At 44.6% G+C, this 18598-nt stretch overlaps 1 protein-coding gene across 6 annotated transcripts in view; it reads right to left on the bottom strand.

Annotated features, from left to right (window-relative positions):
- The window catches only part of DGKH (diacylglycerol kinase eta), a 164304-nt gene extending 148924 nt beyond the window's left edge, over positions 1 to 15380 (bottom strand). For 4 of the 6 annotated variants that reach the window (XM_081046610.1, XM_081046612.1, XM_081046615.1 and 1 more), the window contains exons 1-2: positions 9266 to 11461; positions 8462 to 8665 (exon numbers count right to left, since the gene is read on the bottom strand). In XM_081046610.1, the coding sequence (XP_080902736.1) occupies positions 8462 to 8665; positions 9266 to 9346 (285 nt within the window). In that variant the 5' untranslated portion in view covers positions 9347 to 11461. Of the gene's footprint in view, positions 1 to 8461; positions 8666 to 9265; positions 11462 to 15280 lie in introns of those variants that run through there. The other 2 variants (XM_081046611.1, XM_081046613.1) reach the window with 1 other exon arrangement.
- Between the last annotated feature and the right edge of the window lie 3218 nt (positions 15381 to 18598).

Raw genomic sequence — 18598 nt, 5'->3', positions numbered from 1 at the left:
GTCCCCCACATGGCTTTAGAGGCCAGGAAACATCACTCACACCCATAATCCAGTTACACAGCCCCACCTATGTATCTGCAAGGAAGACATGAAGTCTAACAGTGGGCTGGGAAGAACAGGGGAGACCCACATATTGATGGCACTGCGTTTTCTGTAACGTAAGTGGCATGGCCAAGGTCACCTAATAGTACACGAAAGAGCTGAGACGCAAACCCAACACTACCTACGTACTCCAAGGAACCTTGCTGTGCTCTGCTGCCTCTCATTTCATTCCACGGAATCCAACCCCCAGTTTTAGCATTTCTCCAAACGATGACAATGGATGGTTATGGAGTGTTTGTGTGCGCGTATTTTTCACCTATCTTTTATCGTCTGTCCTGCAGTTCCCCTTTTCAAATCAGTGGTTTTGTCTTCTGAAGTGCATACACAGACCTAAAATTTGGGGAGCCGTCTTTTAGCCCCTCCGATGCTACAGAATGCATGAACCCCAGGCTGAGAACTCTTCTCTATAGGACTTGACTCTGACACGGTTAACTTCCTTCCCACTTCCAACCTGCTCCCCTTACTCCCACCCCCACTTCAGCCCCACTGACCTCTCCTTGTGGCAGTTTCTGTCTTTCAGTCTTTGCAGGTGCTGTTCCTTCTGCCTAAAGTGCTTGTCCCCCAGAGGTCCACATGACTCATTCCCTCAAGATCACTGCTCAGAGGTCACCTTCTCAGGAAGCCCTTGCCCTTCCCACCTCCTGCCAACTCCCATTTATGCTTATTTTTCTCTCTAGCACTTCTCACCTTCTAATACAGTATGCATTTTACATATTTATGAATTTACAAATTCTCCTTGCATTCAAACGTGGGCTCCGTGAGAGCAGAAGTTTTCGTCTATTTTGTTTTTCTTCGCAGCCCTACCCCTGCCACCTATGACAGCACTTGGAACACCACAAACAGCCTTCTGAATGCACGGAAGGGCAGCGAAGGGGCACAAATGAGAAGGAGCACACAGGTGCACAGAGCATGATGCTGAACGTGCTCTGGTTCTGAAGCGGATCCACTCGAGGTACTGTTTGCTTCACACACTACAGACATGACATAGTCATACACATTACATTGTAACATAATGTTAAGTACTATATGAGTCTGTACGAATAATCCAACCCAAAACAGTCTGCCTGCTCAGGTACACACCCTGGCACCTTTTCTTATCTAAACCAAATAGTCAACTGGACAAAGTTGGTCCCCAAAAATGTCCTTTTCATTCCTTTGCTAATTAAAACTAAATTTTACTCCTAGTTTTTCTTCAACTCTGCTTAATAGGCCAAGTGGAAATTACATCATTCTTTTGAACGCTGTACCATAACCTTTTAAAAATAGCATCTTAACTTATGGAAGTGAAACTAACAGTTGTCTTCGAAAACCTACTTGAGGAGTTAAGATACCTATACGTGTTTCTTCTAAATTTGGCTTTCTAAACATGTTTTCAAAGTAACTCCATGATTTTGCTAACAGTCATTAAAATTAATATAAATTTCAGCTAAAATTTTTTATTCCAAAATTCACTTTTCAAACATAGACTTGTAAACATATCACACACAAAAAACATGGGATTTGAATGCAAAAAGGCATTCTGAAACCTAAAACCCTGGTGAGAGGCAGGCTCACAGATTAAACAAATTAATAACGGACAGGGCAGGAAGGAGGAAAAAGGGGAGGGAGAGGAGAAGGGCAATTCAAGGGAAAGGAGGGGGTGGAGGGGGGAGGCAGAGACGTGAGGACAGAGCCTGCATACATGCAAACCTGCGCATGTAACATGTAAAGGTTCAAAACCCAAGAAGCTTATGGCACTCCTGAAAGAAAGCATTTGGAACCCATCCCCTGTATGCACTGTGCAAAGGACTACTGGTACAGCCGTTAGAAGTCCTGCTTTGGGGTTCCAGCCCTGCTGTTTACTCAGCAGATACTCAAACTCGGTCTCAGTTTTAACACTGATAAAATTCAGATAATTTTATGCAATTGTTAAATAAGGTCAGGTATTACGAAGCCGCTGTGTAAACGATAAAATGCTAAGTACAAAAGTGTTTTTTTTAATTTCTAACATACATGCTCCAAACTTACATAAAAAAAGATTTATTGTGCTAAATTACATTCTGGTGGTTTGAAAATGTCCTGGTTATCAAGTGGCACAGTAAGAAGTTTCGAGATTCCAGCTCCACATGTGATAAAGTTAATCTTATTTCCCTAATATAAAACAAGAACCTAACAGTTTTCTAAATACCCTCCTAACAAAAAGCACAGGGAAAGGAAATTATTACCATATATGTTTGTTGGAAAAAACTGAGCAACAATCTAAAGTAGAAACAATGTCCATGGAATCCTCAATTCAGGCTCTTACCAATAATGGTTATTAATGTTAAGTCACTTAACCAAATCAAAAATACAAATGTGTTTTCAAGTAAGTAAATAGAGAAAAATATTCGGTACCCAACAAGACCAAACAAATTTGCCAAGAGAAAATGTAACATGTCATGGTCTTTTTTAAAGATCTATTTTTAGACATAAAACAAACTCTCTTTAATTAAAACCTTTGCTTATAAACACATTTCCTGAGTAAGTAAAGCCTAACGAATCCAATATGAGTGAAACACTGCACCCTGGAAACAGAAAGGAGCCCAGAGTCATTTACAATAGTAGTTTCATATAACCTTTCATCACTCCCACCACAACAGCAAACATGTGACCTTAAACTAAGTGAAAGCTTTCTAAATTTAGATACTTCCAAATAATGCATCTTAAGTTATATGTAAAGGTTTTAGTAAATTATTTATTATGTCTATCTTTAATAATGGGATATCATGTTTAACTTGTAATCAAAATGGAAAGAAAGCTGTTATACCATATATTACTGTACCAAGACTCAAAGTTTCCAGTCTATATTTAGTTCACATTAAAATGGAAGCAAAGACGCAAACCAAGTTAAAAATAAAATGTTCTACAAAGATGAGATTTTTAAATGGATTGAATTCTAGCTTTATTTGGTCCCTTAAATCCTGATGGTATTTAGCAGCACCTTAACTTCACAAGCTTTGCAAACCTAATTTTCCATCATCCAGAATGGGGTCAACAACCTGAGGCCCACAAGCCAAGCCTACCGGCCATTCCCTCCTAGCACCTAAATTTGTACAGCCACAAGCTAAGAAGGTTTTTACATCTTTAAATGGATTTTTAAAAAAGAATGTTTCTTAACACATGAAAATTTTATGAATTCAAATTTTAGTGTCCTTAAATTAAGTTTTATTGGAATACCACCACACTTACTTAAGTATTATCTATGGCTCCTTTTGCACTCTAACATTACAGATTAGTGATTTTGAAACAGACTTTATGGCCCACAAAGTTGAAAATATTTACTATCTGGCCCTGCACAGAAAAAGTTAGCTAATTTCTGCCCTAAATGAATATTAATTATTCTTGTTATTCAAGATATCTTCCTATTCATCACCTATCAAAATGTAAAAAGTTCCTACTTGCTTCTCACATCATATTGAGTTTCTAAACAAAAAACCTGTCAATATTACTTTGTTCTCATTTCTTAACAATCTTCTGGCCATGTTTCCGTTTCTCGTCCTATTTGGATCATTGCCCAATCCAGTGTTCCCATGCAGAACTGGGGGTAAAAGTTTTAAATAATATTTTCTAATCTACGCAGTTTCTGTTTTAAATGCTGGCTGTGAGCCAACATGACCCCCTAACGGGCTGCCATCTACAATCTGAAAAAGGCGGGGCAAGTCTTCCCTAATCTACTGTACCTACAGTTTATGGTAAAAGATAATGCTTTAATTGCACAAATTGCATCTCATAAAGCAGTGAACACTGCAAATCAATACTTCCATATACTGACTTATCATCATAAAGGTAAAAGAGTTTATTTAATGCATCCTTCATGTTAAATTAAAACCAAGATACTAATTGAAGAATGCGGTGATTGTTCTTAATGAGCTTAATGAGATGTCTTAATCTAGAAACAATGTTACAAAGTTCTGAGTAGCTTTCCACTGTTTAGGTATGTTTTACCTAAATTTAGAGATTCATTCATGGACATTCAAAATTAACTGTAGGAAAACATATACATGTCAAAAAAGGGAGACGATTAATAAACTCAGTTAAAGGGTATTTTTGATACATGAAGCTTCAAGACCTTGGCAGAGATGATTCAAAGTCAGAAAAAGTCACCAAGATGATTCCCATTTGTTTATAACCGTTTTTGGCTTATGACCCATGAACATTCCTAGTTGATAAACCCGACCAACATTCCTCCAGCCATTCCCTGCAAGATGAAAGGCTGCAGCATTCATGGATGAACGGAAAACCAGCAAAGCCTCCTTCACACTCATGTTCAAAACCATCAGTTTGTATTAGTGTTGTTTCAGAATGTCTCATTCTCAGGAAATACCTAGGAAACTCTCCACAACAGTAAATCTGAATGTAAAAATCAACCTCCTCCTTCAGACAGGATTAAGACTTCAGGAGTAATAGCCAAGGGGAAAGAGAGAGAAAGAGATGACAAGGTACAGCTCCCTTTGGCCTTCCCACAGCAGCACTATTTCCACTTGTGTATATAAGTGATTTCTTTTTCCTTCGGGGAACTAGAGGCGGCCATAGAATGATCCAGTGTTTAGCACCTGGATGAGATTTCAGATGAGACTACCTGAAATTCTGCTAAGGTGATACAGAGAAAGGAATAAATTGAAAAACAGAGAAAGATAAAAATAGTACAGAAGGCTCCAAGGACAAAAAAAAACAAGAAAAAATTGGAAAATGAAAAAAGTATATAATATGGGGGTGCTAGGACAGCATTAGAACATACATGAGGATTTTATTAACCACGCTAATTTTAAAAGCATGCCAGTCTTATTCTTTATTTAAAAAGTCATCACATCCACTGAGAAAAAACCAAGATTAGTGTTGTGCTACAATAATCCATATTTCCTTCCATAAAGAACTGGTTAATTAAATGATGACATACCACGTTAGATTGAACCATATGAAACTTCCCTTTTCCACCATTTTTTCCAGTTTTATTCAGACATAATTGATAAAGAAAATTATATATACTTAAAGTATACAACATGGTAATTTGATAGACACATACATTGTCAAATGATTACCACAATTAAGCTAATTAACATATACGTCATTTCAGTTACCTTTTTTTGTGTGTGAAAACGCTTAAGATCTATTAGTAAATTTCAAGTAGACAATGCAGTATTATTAACTATAGTCAATATGCTGTACATTAGATCCCCAGAACTTATTCATCTTATAACTCAAAGTTTGTACCCTTTTACCAACACCTCCCCATTTCCCCCACCTCCCAGCCGCTGGCAAATACCATTCTACTTTCGACCATTTTTGACATACTGACATAGCAACTGCACTTAGTTCAACCTAATATAATGGAATACTCTGCCATCATTAAAAACAATAAGATAGATATGCATGTTCCATTAGGGAAATGATCTCCATATTACATTTCCAAACAAACAAGACACAACATGTGTACAGAATGCTCCCAGTAGTATTTTTTGAAGAAATATATGTATGTGCATAAAAATTTTCTGGAAGCACACCAAGAAAATGTCAACAGAGACTAGAAGGTCTGGGATGAGAGGGAGATTACTTTTCTCTGGATCCTCTCCCGTATCCTCTCATACCATTTGAATGTCTTATTACATGCATGTATTACTTTTTCAATTAAGAAAAATCCGGATACTTTTCAAATGCCACAATTAACTTTCTGTACTAACATTCAAATTATTTAAAATACTAACAAGTATTTACAATAAAGGACACTTGCAATAAGGTAATTACTTGAATAAAGGGCCGTCTGTCACTCCAAAGCTAAACTGGATACCAAATAGCTTTGTGATCCTAAGGATCTTAAAGGAAACTAAAATAAGCACTATGTTTTAACAATTCTATTCATATATATATAACATTATATATGTGTGTAATACGTACAGTCATTCAAGAAATATTTTCTCTATGTGTAACATACTCTGCTGTGTGCCCTCTGTACATCTATGCATAAATACTTTATAAAGAGCACATATCCACATGCACATGTAGGCATGTGTACATGTGTGTATTCCAGGCTGCTACACAACCAGGATCAAAGATGCCACCAGTAACCACACCCTGTCAGACCTGGTGGCCCCTTGGTACATCTTCAGGATGTAGGAGCGAGAACTGCTACTGCTGTCTTGAAAACCACTAGGCCTTGTGCTAGTCCTGGGGCCTCTTCTCCAGGCTCTCCCATCTTACATACGTATGGAGGGGATCGAGTGGGTACAGGTCTTTCTTTAAAGATGGTTTCCCTTAACTCTTATCCCAATCATACATGAAAAATGGGAACCAATATTAAATTTAGCAGTTCTCATTCTACGAATTCTCTCACTGATCCTCGCCCTCTTCCCTAAGAATCAGTGTATGTGCTAAGGAGATTTAACTAATGAAACCTGTACTGTATGTGACCAGTCTGGACTGGGGGTGGGGGCAGGCATGGAGGCTGAGGCTCATTGGTCTCAGCCATTTTAGGCCCTGATCTCAGGTGGTACCATATGAAAATGCTAATGAACTTATATTCACTTACACAAGCAAATGTAAAAAGCAGAATTTCTGAAATTCAGTACATCTTGGGAACCTTAAGGAACACTTCATGTAATGGTCTCTAATCTAGAACGATGGCAAAATGTTTTCATTAGAAACTTAAATGGAAAACTAACACTAAATATGCTTTTTGAATTTCCTCTGAATCTCAATAAACATGCTTAGCCCCAACCAGAGATAATATCAAATTTAAAGAGGATAATCTTAGCTATTATCACGCGTTCATGAAATTTACAAATTTTAGCGTTACTCCTGACAAACTTATTGTTTGACTTTACTCAATTCAAATTAGAGCCATCTCTAAATGTTCTCTCAAATCACCTAAATTTACTAGTTAAACCTGGTATAAGTATGCACGGGATTTTAACCATTTCATATGAATATACAAAATATACCATTTTTAACACCTTTTTGCCCATTATTATGTTTTATGAACTTCTTTAAAATTAAAATTTCAATTATTAAAGGCACTTTCTGGAACATCCCTATCTTATTTTGCCTTAATCTTCTAGAAACACATTAAACCCCATATCCTTAATTTATCACAAATTCTATAAAATTCCAAAACGTCACTATTAAAAGCAGTTACAAGATGTGCCTCTCAAAAACAATGACTGAAGCAATAATCCCTGAGTCTTTACTAACTGCAATCTTATTAACGGTTCTGTGTGCTTACACCTTTATTTCAGAAAATAAGGATGCAGGCTAACACAAACATGAATCCAAAGGCACATAATTAAAAGTTCTGTTTTTATACAGGGGGTCTACAGACTTAGAAAAATAAATTCTCACAAAGAACAGGTACAGAATAAATTAACTTTTGCAAATTAACTTTTAAAGAGAGCACACAAATCTAATGATTTTATTAGTTCCCTTTTTCAAATTCCTCTTTAAAGGCTCCCAGTGATAACCGACTTTCCGTGGGATGGTTTTTAAACTATGATGAAAATTAGAACATATAACTAATCTTTCAGTGGTAAGCATTTGCTACGTATTGTTCACCATCAAAAGAAAACTCAAACTTTGAGCCTTCACAGATCAGCAGGACCTGCTACATAAATGAGGGTAAAACAGCATGCTAATCTCCATAAAGTACAAGGACGTTCCTTTTCATTGTTAAAAATAACCCTGGGTGTGTAAGATCTGAACTGGGCGCTTAGCGAGAAACCAGAGGAAGCCGGGCCTGCCCTTTGCGCCGCGGGGTGCAGATAACCGCCAGCATCGTTTGGGGCCGGCATGGCCCCCACCCCCGGCTTCAGCCTTCCCAACGGCAGCAGGAGGCAAAGGGACTGTCTGGTGTCACCTGCCCACCCACCTCTCACTCTGAGTGGGTCAGGGGAGGGCCAGGCTGCTGCCCGCGAGAAGGGAAAGTGGCGGGACAATGCAGCTCCACTGGTCCACCAGCCCTCATCTCCCTGCGCAACGTACACACTCTACCCAACCCCTGCACGGCAGGGAGGACAAACAACAAGCCACGCCTTCTAAGTGCCCGAGTGGGAACTCTCCACAGCGCCTCAGCTTTTTCCCACGCTCCCGCCGAGCCGCTGGTTCGCTTCTCGTCCTCCTCTGCGGGCCGAGCTCCCCGGGAGCCGACCCCGGCGGCCCCGCGCTCGCGGCCGGGGATCCCGGCCCGCGGCCCCGCCCAGGCCCCGCCCCCGTTCCCAGGCCCCGCCCCGGCCCCGCCCCCCGGCTCTCCACGCTCCCGGGACCGTCGGGCGCGCTCCCTGCGCCCCGGGCGCCCTCTCTCAGCTCCGGGTGCCGCCGCCGCCCGCCTTCCACGCCCCACTCGGGCCCGCCTCACCTTGGTCCGGATCTGCCCCGACGTGGACACTTTGCGGATCAGTTTCTGGGGTCCTTCTTGCTCCGCTTCGCTGTCGGACGAATCCTCTCCGGGCCCCGCCGACGCGGCGGCGGGGGTGACCGCGGCGCCGGCCGCGGCGGCCGCTCCTCCCGCGGCCCCGGGTGGGTGGTGCTGGCCGCCGGCCCCGGCCATCCTCTCGGACTCCTGCGGGGACACAGCACCGCCCGGCGGGGGCGGCGGCGCCGTCAGTGGGGGGGCTGTGCCCGAGCCGGGCCGGGAGCCCCGCGCCCGGCAGCCGCCATCTTCCGCTCCGCCGACGGCCCCCGCGGGGCAGGGTCTCCGCGCTCGGGCCAGAGCGGGGACGCCGTGGTCACAATGCACGTGGAGCCCGGCCCTCTGGGACCCCTGGCACCCACCTCGGGATGGTACAGGGGTCCTGACCCAGAATACGACCGGCGCGGGTCGAGAAGATGGGGGTCACGAGAACGGGATAACCTCCGCCTTCCCCTAAGGCCTGGGGTCCCCAGGACGGACGGGGGACACGCGAACCCTCCGCGGCCACCCCTCGCAGGCCCGCCCGCGGCTCACTGGCAGCAGGGGCAAGCGGGCCCCTGGGGCAGAAAGGCAGCCTGGGGTTCCCTCCCGACCCCTGGGGTGCACCCGCCACCTCTCGGACCCGGAATCGCTCCTGGGAGGCTCGCGCCTCCGCACAGATCCCCCAGTAAAAGTGCCCTCTGCCCCCGAGACAGATGAGCGCAGCGCGGGTCTGCCTCGCGAGCCCAGCCCTCCCCCGACGACCCGTACCTCTCCCGCCCCGCCCGGGGCTCGGGTCCTTCCTGCGCTCCCAACCTTGGCGTTCAGTGTCTGGCCCACCCCCACCCCCATCCGGCGCACGCGGAAGAGAAGAGCATTTTCCGGGAGGTTCCACTCGGCTCTGGGAACTTTTCGTTCAGAAAGAGCGATTCCTTTGGCTAACAGGAAACTGGGAAGGGCGTGGAGAGCGCGCAGAAACAAGAGAGGACACGCAGCCCAAGACGACAGAATGCAAAATAAAGGTCTCGGCTGAAGCGCTAACCGAGACTGCCTGGAAGAAAACAATGCACTGGAGCCCTGTGAATATCAGTGCCCGAGCACGAAAACACTGGAAGTCCTGGGAGAGCCACTCCCTACCCCGGCCTAGAGCAGGAGGAAATGGGATCAACAGGCGGCAGCCACCGCTCACAGCTCGTCTGCAGCGAGCTCGTTAAGCGGACACTTGAGTGTCAGCAGCCTCGCGGCGGGTCGTGCACGCACAGCGTCCAAGAACGCGTGCAGGTGTGGGAGGGCTTGAGGGAGACGAGACTAAAATGACACATTCCTCTTGTCACCCAGAGAACTCCAAACTGGTGTTTGCTCAATTTTTAAGTACTGCAAAAAAAGTCTCTGCCAGACGGTGGAGTCCCTTTACACTTTCTGGAAGGTAATCGCTTTAGGGTGTTCATGCCTTTCAGGATCCATTCATATTTTCTCAGTTGACATGACCTTTTAAGGGTCCTCCAAACTTAAGAATCTATTGGGGTTTTTTTTTTTTAGTTGTAATCTTCCTCTCATTAATGATTGTCAGAACTAACAGTTCTAAAAGATTTGCAATCCAATACTTTATATCCACGTTGTAGATTAAATTCACTAAAATGTAAAATGTACTGGTTAGTTTGAATCTTCAAAGAGCATGTTGCTGCCATGTGTTATCAATTGACAGACGCTACCTCTCCAGCCTTAGCTGTCTTCTATAGGAAGGGAAGGAGTTGGGCAAAATAAACTTAAAAGAGCCCTATAGCTAGGCAATATTTAACTCTATATCTACAAAGAACATACTGCTATGAGGGGGATTCTTTAAGAGAAAAAAAGAACTAATCAAAATAGTGGCCTTGATCCTAAACTAGCTGTTTGGTCCAATGGTTCTGCAATGTATACGAGAACACCTACCGTGTTTCCCGGAAAATAAGACCTAGCCAGACAATCAGCTCTAATGTGTCTTTTGGAGCAAACATTAATACAAGACCTGGTATTATATTATAAAGACCCGGTTTTATATTATATAAGACCGGGTCTTATATTAATGTTTGCTCCAAAAGACGCATTAGAGCTGGCTGTCTGGCTAGGTCTTATTTTTGGGGAAACATGGTAGTAAAGGACCTTTTGAAAGAATAAACCTAGTTCAATCCTCTTTTAATGTAAAGAAAGCCAGGCCCCAAATCACCAGCTGAGACCAAAGTCAAATCATGTGATTACTATTCTAATGCTCTATTCACTTTACCACACTACGTATATAACAAAAGTTAGTCTTTCAATTATCACGTTTCTATTCACACTTCAGGTTTTTAAGTCTTATATAGTAACATTTTCCAGAATCCAGGCAGAGTGATTAAGCTGAAAGGCATTGTTTAATGCCCATGCCTATTCATTCTGTGATCTTAAGAAGAGGACTGAATATATTTCTCACTCTGACTCAAACAGTGATTACTTAAAGATACTTTAAAATAGTTTCCAGTGCAAGAGCTGGACAATTAGTACCTCAAAGTAAAGGTCTTCATTACCTCCTAAAAATTGAACCTTACAGTTATCCCTGCTCTTCAAAGATTCCTGTAACAACTTCTAAAATTTCGTTATGACTTTGAAAGCACAGCGAGTCTTAGCCTGCTCCACAATGTTCCTGGCACACACAACGCTCAGAGTGAAAATACTGTGTAGGCAAATGAAGAGATGTCATTTCCTACAAAAGGCAGCTCATGAAAACCCCTCTGTTCTTCAATCATCTGTACTGAGGAGAATGTTTCAAGTAATCTCTATGGTACCTGACCCACTAGCTTCTTCTCAGGTCTTATGTGTAAATTAGAAGTTTCCAGAATGAATATCCAATCTGTAATATTGTATACCTGCGATGCATTTCGCTCCCCTTAAAAATATAACAGCAATGTCAAGAACTCAATATTTTCAACCATTTTAATACAGCTCAAAAATGGCAACTGAAACAAATTTCAAATGTGGTATATTACATTATTTCTTTGATTTACAAGAGTTCCTTGACTTTTTCCTTACTTGATGTTTTCAGATTTTCAAATAATTTCTTAGATGTGTCTTACATATTTCTTTTATTATTGTTACTTTGAAATCTTTGGAACATAACATATCATAAACACACTTAAAAATTTGGACATCAGCCATGTAGACACTGCATTCAGGATGAAATAGAAAGGGAAGCTACCACAAACTTAGATTTCTACTGTACAGTGCTTCCTGCCCCACTGAAAAAAATATACTGAAGATGGGTATGTCACAGCCAATTCTCATCCTCATACCAACTCTATGAACATTAGCATATTACCTACAGATATTTTGAATTATTATTGATCACTGTTCCTAACAAGAGGTTTAACATCCATTTGCAACTTTTAAATCCCACATGTTCAATGGTTTCATATTAAATCTTATAAACATGTAGAAGTCTACATTGTATCCTGAAGAACCCAAGAAGGCACTTTGAAAACTCATGATCTAGGACTGACATCCCTAATCAAGGAGAATCATGCAAAGAACGCTGCAGGTCTGAACAAGTACAGGCCTGCTTTCATTCAAACTTTAGAACTGCTTCCATCATAAGCTCTCTGCTGCATATGTACAATTTAGTATTCAAAACTTTATTAAAATTGCCTTAGTTGTTACCTGAATGAGAAATATGTTGAGATTAATCGTGACATCAGCTGCACCTACACCAAAAACCTTTCATCATCTAGACCTAGTCTATAAATATACTGAAAACCTCTCTGTTATATCTTGGCCCTTTTTCCTTTGAAATGCTTCCCTCTTGATTTTCCATTGGTTCTGAATAGTCTCATCAGAGCCAATTAGATAAAAATCACTGGGACATAAAAACAAATTTTAGTAAGTATAATGTACCTTAGTATTACTCCACTAAAAACTACTTGACAAATACTCCCATACTTTTTAAGTTTTGGCTAGAATTCTAACGACCCATTTTGTCCCCAGGCTATTATCTATGGGTAAGAGTTGGTCAGCTAACTATCTTCGTACTCACCTATTCCCACCACCAAAATATTTTTCATTGATTAGAAATTTAAGTAATGCCCCTATTTCCACTGATCTGATTACATTCTGAAGCTAACATTAAAGAAAATACAGAAACCTGAGTGCTAACCTTCTTTCAGGCCCAATGCCCTAGCTGGAGTAATTATTTAAATGTCCCCATTTAACTAAATAAGATCATTTCATCTTCAGTTATAAGAATGTCATGAGTCCAGCAGCTAGCTGCCTCTCAGCCCCACACGTGGGTACATTTCAAGCAAAAAGTGCTATTCCTTTTACTATTACTCAGCATCAATTCCAAGGTTATGTTTACTCTTGTCTGAATCATAACATCTTGTTTTAGATCAAAAGAGAATGAGTGAATCCTTACATGTATGTTGTTGTACGTGACATGGATCTGTGTAATGTGAGGATCGCCTATTCGATATTGGATATTCCTTTGCATAAATGTAAACAAGTATGCAGTTAAGTGTTAAAATTACCTATATTTGAATCCAAACAGCAGACTTTAAATAGTCAAAAGCAGATGTTCCTAGTCAAAGCAGATGTTCTCAACTCAAGGTCTTTCAGCGTCCACAGATCCAGCTTCAGGAAATCTGTTGATTCCCTTGAATTTTTATTAAAATTTTTATATGCAGGTTGCATAGGTACATGTTTGGGAGAAAAAGAGTCCATAGCTTTGATAAGATTCTTAAAGGGATCACTAGCCCAAGAAAAATTCAAGAACGCCTGATTTTGATGAATATTGTGCACCTTCAAAACATATTTAGATTAACCTGGTATTTCCTTCTTTTGCTCCAAGTGTCTAAAATAAACATTTAAGTACTCTTTTTTTCCCCTGATATATCCCTCCATTTTCCTTGTGCGTGTAAGTTTTCAGTAATTTGGATAACTTATCTTTTCTTAAGAGCTTAAATGAGAATTCCCTTTATTACTTCTTAGACTTTGTGGTCACACATGTATGGCCACAGAGTTTCAAACAAAATCACTTTATCAAAAGTATTATTTTATGCCTGAGGTCTGTGAGGATGCTTTCTGGCCTATCTGAATGTAAACCACCAACATACAGGAAACAAGACATTCTGTTTAGTTAAGAATGCAGGCTGTGTGAGGATATGAGGATGGGCTGTTAATGGCTGCATCTGACAGTCCTGGAACATAGTAGGTACTGGATAAAATATCTTTTGAGTAAATAAAAAGGCCTTCATTATTTAAAGAAAATAAATCTAACTTTTAAGGTGAGTTCTGCAGTCTGGATAAAGTCTCACAGCTAATTTACACATTTCTATTAGCTATAGTTTAAAAGCTAATAAATAAGCATTTTCATTTTTGTCTCTGACATGTACAGGGGGGAAAAAAAGAAAAGTTTCTCTCTATATTTCTAGCCACAAAGTAGTTCTGGGATTAGCCCCCTAAAGTAAAATACATATAACTGAGTATTTTCCATCGTGATTGGTGTTGGTTTGAAGTCTTCGGGTCCAAAGGGACTGCATATACGAAAGTTTAAAAGTAAAACAGTCACAAAAACAGGTCGCTGAAGTTAGTTCTCAATGGTCTTTGATTTAAAATTCAAAACCAAATTGATGTTTAATTTCAAGAATAATTTAATCCCCCGTGATAATCACAACAGAATAGGAGCAGATGGGCAACCTTACAACACGTTCAAATTTACAAAAGGAAAGACAGTTGCAGACAGAAGGACCAGCGTGTAAGGACAGCTCTCAAAGGTCGGGAGACGGAGCAGAGAAACGTATTCCGGGCAAAGGAGCTGAGAGCTACACGTTAGAAACGAAGGAGAAGCGCGCCTGGCACCTGACCTGGGGCTCTCAGCGGGCAGGGGCCAGCCTGCGCAGACCGGAGACCCTGGGAAAAGAGCCTCTGCACACGCTGAACACACCACCGGTGGGCCCGGAAACCTCGGAGGAGGCTTCTCCGAGAGGGTCAAGAATTTCCACCGAGACAGAGGAGCACACATCGAGGCAGGGCGTGGAGCGCCAAAACTCGACGGCGGGGCAAAGGCAGACTGGGATTCCGGAATAGAGTCCCTGGAGGGGGGTGAGGTGGTTCTGACTGTCCGAGTTTGGGGAAGGAAGGAAGTTGAAGGAGTTTGAGGGCACACGTCCAGAGCACCCCCACGCGCGTCTCCTCCTCCATCACACACACAATACCCACGCACACGCTACTCTCGGTCCCGAAAACTACCCAACCTGCGCGTTGCTCGGGCAGCGGAATCCCAGGCGAAATCGAGCTTGGCTTCGCGTCCATCCCTGACAAAGCCCTCGAACCCTAGAAAAGCCCGGGGCGTCCGCGGCGCGCAGGGGCCGGAGGCGTGGTCCCCGCTGCGGGCGGCGGGCGGCCCCGGGGACCTGCGCGCCCAGGTGACGGCTCGCGCGGTCTCCGGGGGAGCCCGGCCTCCTCCCGGCCGCGCACGCGGACCCGGCGGCGGGGCGCCCCCCCTACCTCCTACGCTCGCAAATCCAGGGAGAAGTTGGGAAGACTAGGAAGCGCGGAAACGGTCCCCCGCGGCCCGTCACCAGCGGCCCCCGGGGCAGAACCTCGGCTGCGGGACAAAGGCGCTCCCGGAGGCGCGCGGAGGAGCCGGGGCGGCGGAGGAAGCGCTGCCCCGGCTGGGAAGCAGCTGGGGACCTCATCCCGGGCCATTTCCTGCGCGGAACCGGCCGGGGCGGGGGCGGCAGGGGAGACGCGGGCGGGGGCGGGCGCGGGCGCGGTACCCACCGGTTCCTCCCGGGCCGGGCTGCGGGCGCGGGGCGCGGGGCGCACGTGCTGCGGCTCCATCGCGCCCGCCCGCCGCCCGAGCGCGCGGCCCCGGGACCCCGCCGCGGCCGCTGGACGCGCCTCCCTCGCCGAGGTCCTCCGGCCGCTGTGGCCGCCGCCCGGCTCCCGAGCGGGGCCAGCCACCGGCCCTCCCGCGGCCTCGGGCTCCCGCGGCGCCGCGCTCTCCCGCCCGCGCTCCGGCGCTTCCTCCTCCTCCTCCTCCTCCGGCCGGCTCCGCGCGGTCCGCTCCCCGCTCCCCGCCGCCGCCCGCGGCCGCAGAACCCGCCCCCGCTCCTTCCTCCGCCCCGCCGCGCTCCCGTCTCCTCCCCCTTCCCGCCCCTCCCCGGCCGCCCCCTCCTCCCGGCGGGCGGCCCGGGACGCACGTGACCCCCTGTCAGGCCTTATAAGGCGCGGAACCGAAAGCGGCCGCCGGGTGGTCAAGGGCACCGGGCGGCCGGGAGCGGCCTCCGCCCGGGGCGGGCGGCGCGTGGGCGGACAAGGGCCGGGCGGGGCCGGCGGACCCCGGGGAGGCGTCTCCCCGCGCGCATCCCCCGAAGCCCCGCCGCCTGCGCGGCGCGCACCTCCCCGCCTCCAGGCGTCGAGGCTGAAACCACCTCACCCGGGACAGTGACCGGCTTCGACCCGGCGGGGCAGATGCCGCTCGGGAACCCGCTGCGCCAGGGGTCGTTTATTCTCCGTGATGTTAGGAAGACTGCAGCTCCGTTAGCATCTGCAAAAAGGGTTAAGCTCGAGAACGTGCTTCGTTTATTCAGTTTCCACCATTGACGGTTTCCTGGAAAGAAAAGCCGCGAAGGAGTCGGTCTGCCTCCCCATGCCAGGACTTCATTCAGACGAGGGAAAGGGGCTGGCCCGCAGCGTGGGCTCGCGACACTGCCAGTCACCTTCCGCCGCTCTTGGAAACGTCACAGACAGCTTTTCTGATCATCCTTCTGGCCTCTAAGTCGGTTTCCATCTAATTCCAATCCAAGGTGGGCTTTCACAGCTTCTTCCCTCTCCTGGATTTCCAGGTCCCTTCAGTTTCATTCGCATCTTCCCATGGCCCTTAATCATGCCAAACGCAAATCACACATTTAAAAAACAAACTAAAACAATGACAAACGCTTGCTTGATCCAGTCTGCCTCCGGTCCTCACCTCACAGCCAAGCTCTTAGGGAGATGAATGCCTGTTGTTGCTCTCACATCCATTCCTTAAGCCGCCACTCATTCCTCTCTGCAAAACTTCTGTGGCAACGACTCCTATTCTCAGAGAGGACCCTGACAAAGGTCATCTGTGGCGTCAGAAATCTAAACCGTGGGGTTGGGGTTCACCCACTCACCCACCCCCATTCTCTTTTTAACCCGTCTGGCAACATTTGACATTGGGGACCAGAATTTTCTCCTTGAAACTATCCCTACCATTGGTCCCTGTGCCACTTCAGTCTCCAGGTTCTCTAACCGTGTCCTCCTCAGCTCCTTGCCACTTCTTCCATGTTGGAGTGCCCACTCTGCCCTGGGTCTGTTGCGAATGCTGCTTGGTCTGTCCAGATCCACACACAACTTCAACTACCAACCGTGTGCTAACTCATACATTTCCATTCCTATCCCAGATCTCCAGTTCTGGAAAGGCGATTTCTTACCAGAAATTTCTACCCAGACGTCCCACGGACCTTAAGCTTGACTGACACAGAAGTTAACTTTCCTGCCAGCTGGCTTCTCTCTCTAGTCTCATTCTCTTAGTAAATGTCTCCACAATCCACCCAGCCAAGGAGAAATCTGAACACTGTCCCAGGCTCCGCCTTCTCTCTCCCATTGATTTCTCCCACACCCGAAGTTCCTGTCTATCACTTTCCCTCTGTTTCACTGCTCTTGCCCCTGAAACATTGTATTATTTTCCTTATTAATCTCAAGGTCTCTAAACTAATGGTACCTCTAACCCTGTCATCCCTCACTGTTTGGCCAAAATAAGCCTTCCAAAATACAAAATTGAGGGAGTCATTCCCTAGATAAGCGCTTCAAATGTCTCCCCATTACCTATGGGATGAAGTCCTAATATTTTCGTTTCTATTTCTCCAGTCTCATCAAACACTCCGAGTTCCTCACATGTAGCTCCCTTTGGTGTCACTAATTTTTATTTCATGTCCTCTCATGGAATGCCCTTCCTCTTACTCTAGCCTTTGCAAATACATACTCATCTTTCAAGATTCAACATGAGAGTCACATTCCTAATGCAATCTTTTGACCCCACTGCAGGTTCAAATTGGTCACTCTCTAGACTAAATGTGCCCATCATCGTGCCTTTATTAATCGCATTCTTTTTTTTTACATATAATCTCTCTGATGACAAGTATAACAGACTTACCTCTATCTTCCTAGTTCTCAGGACAGTTTCTGACACATAGTAGGTGCTCAGTAAATGGTGAATAAATTATGTGATAGAATTTTGTTACTGTATTTATGGCTATAGAAAAATCAGTTTCCATGAACTATCTCAGTTAGTTTTCACAATTCTGCCACTAATATATTGTCATCTTTTATAGAGCTGGAAACTGAAACTAGAAAAGAATAAAGCAATTTTCTCAAGGTTCCACTGTATAAATCACAAAGCCAGGACTATAATCCAGTTTGCCTAGTTAAGTATATTACATGTTTATCTGTCCATTGTTTTTTTCAGCTTCCATTCTATTTTGTATGACACAATAGCTTTCTTTTTGTTAGTGGTTGCCAAGTATATATCTTTCCATCTCTTCATTTTCCACCACTCTGAGTCATTATGTTTTAAGTGTGTCATGTACGTGACAGTAGAATTTCGATATTATTCTGCCTTTTAGCAGTCTATTTTAATTAGTTTTCATTTAGCATGTATATTAATTAGAGTAAAAGATTATTGTAAGAAACAAGTCCTGCTATGCCATCCCCTCGGGCATTACCTTTACCTACCAGGTAGAAACTGGTTAGGGAGCTCTAGCTCCGGAAAAGAAGAGGCATGAAGGAACACAAGCCCGACTTCTTAGGCTTAGATCCACAGTGACACACTTCTCATGGGCTTATATCCCATTGGCCAGGACTTAGTGACATGATCACATCCAGCAGCTAGGACTGGGGAAAACGAGGCCAGCCACATCCCAACCCCAATTCTATTACTATGGAAGGCAGAAATAGATTTTGGTGAAAACAAGCAGTTCCTGTCACATTATGATCACCATCTTTGGATTTATTACCACCCTCTCATTTCATATTTATTTAAATTTCTTTTCTTTGTTTTCTTCTCCTTGCTTACCT

Source organism: Rhinolophus hipposideros (assembly GCF_964194185.1).
Source record: "Rhinolophus hipposideros genome assembly, chromosome: 4".
Taxonomy (NCBI): Eukaryota; Metazoa; Chordata; class Mammalia; order Chiroptera; family Rhinolophidae; genus Rhinolophus; species Rhinolophus hipposideros.
This window is presented reverse-complemented; position numbering and strand designations above follow the sequence as displayed.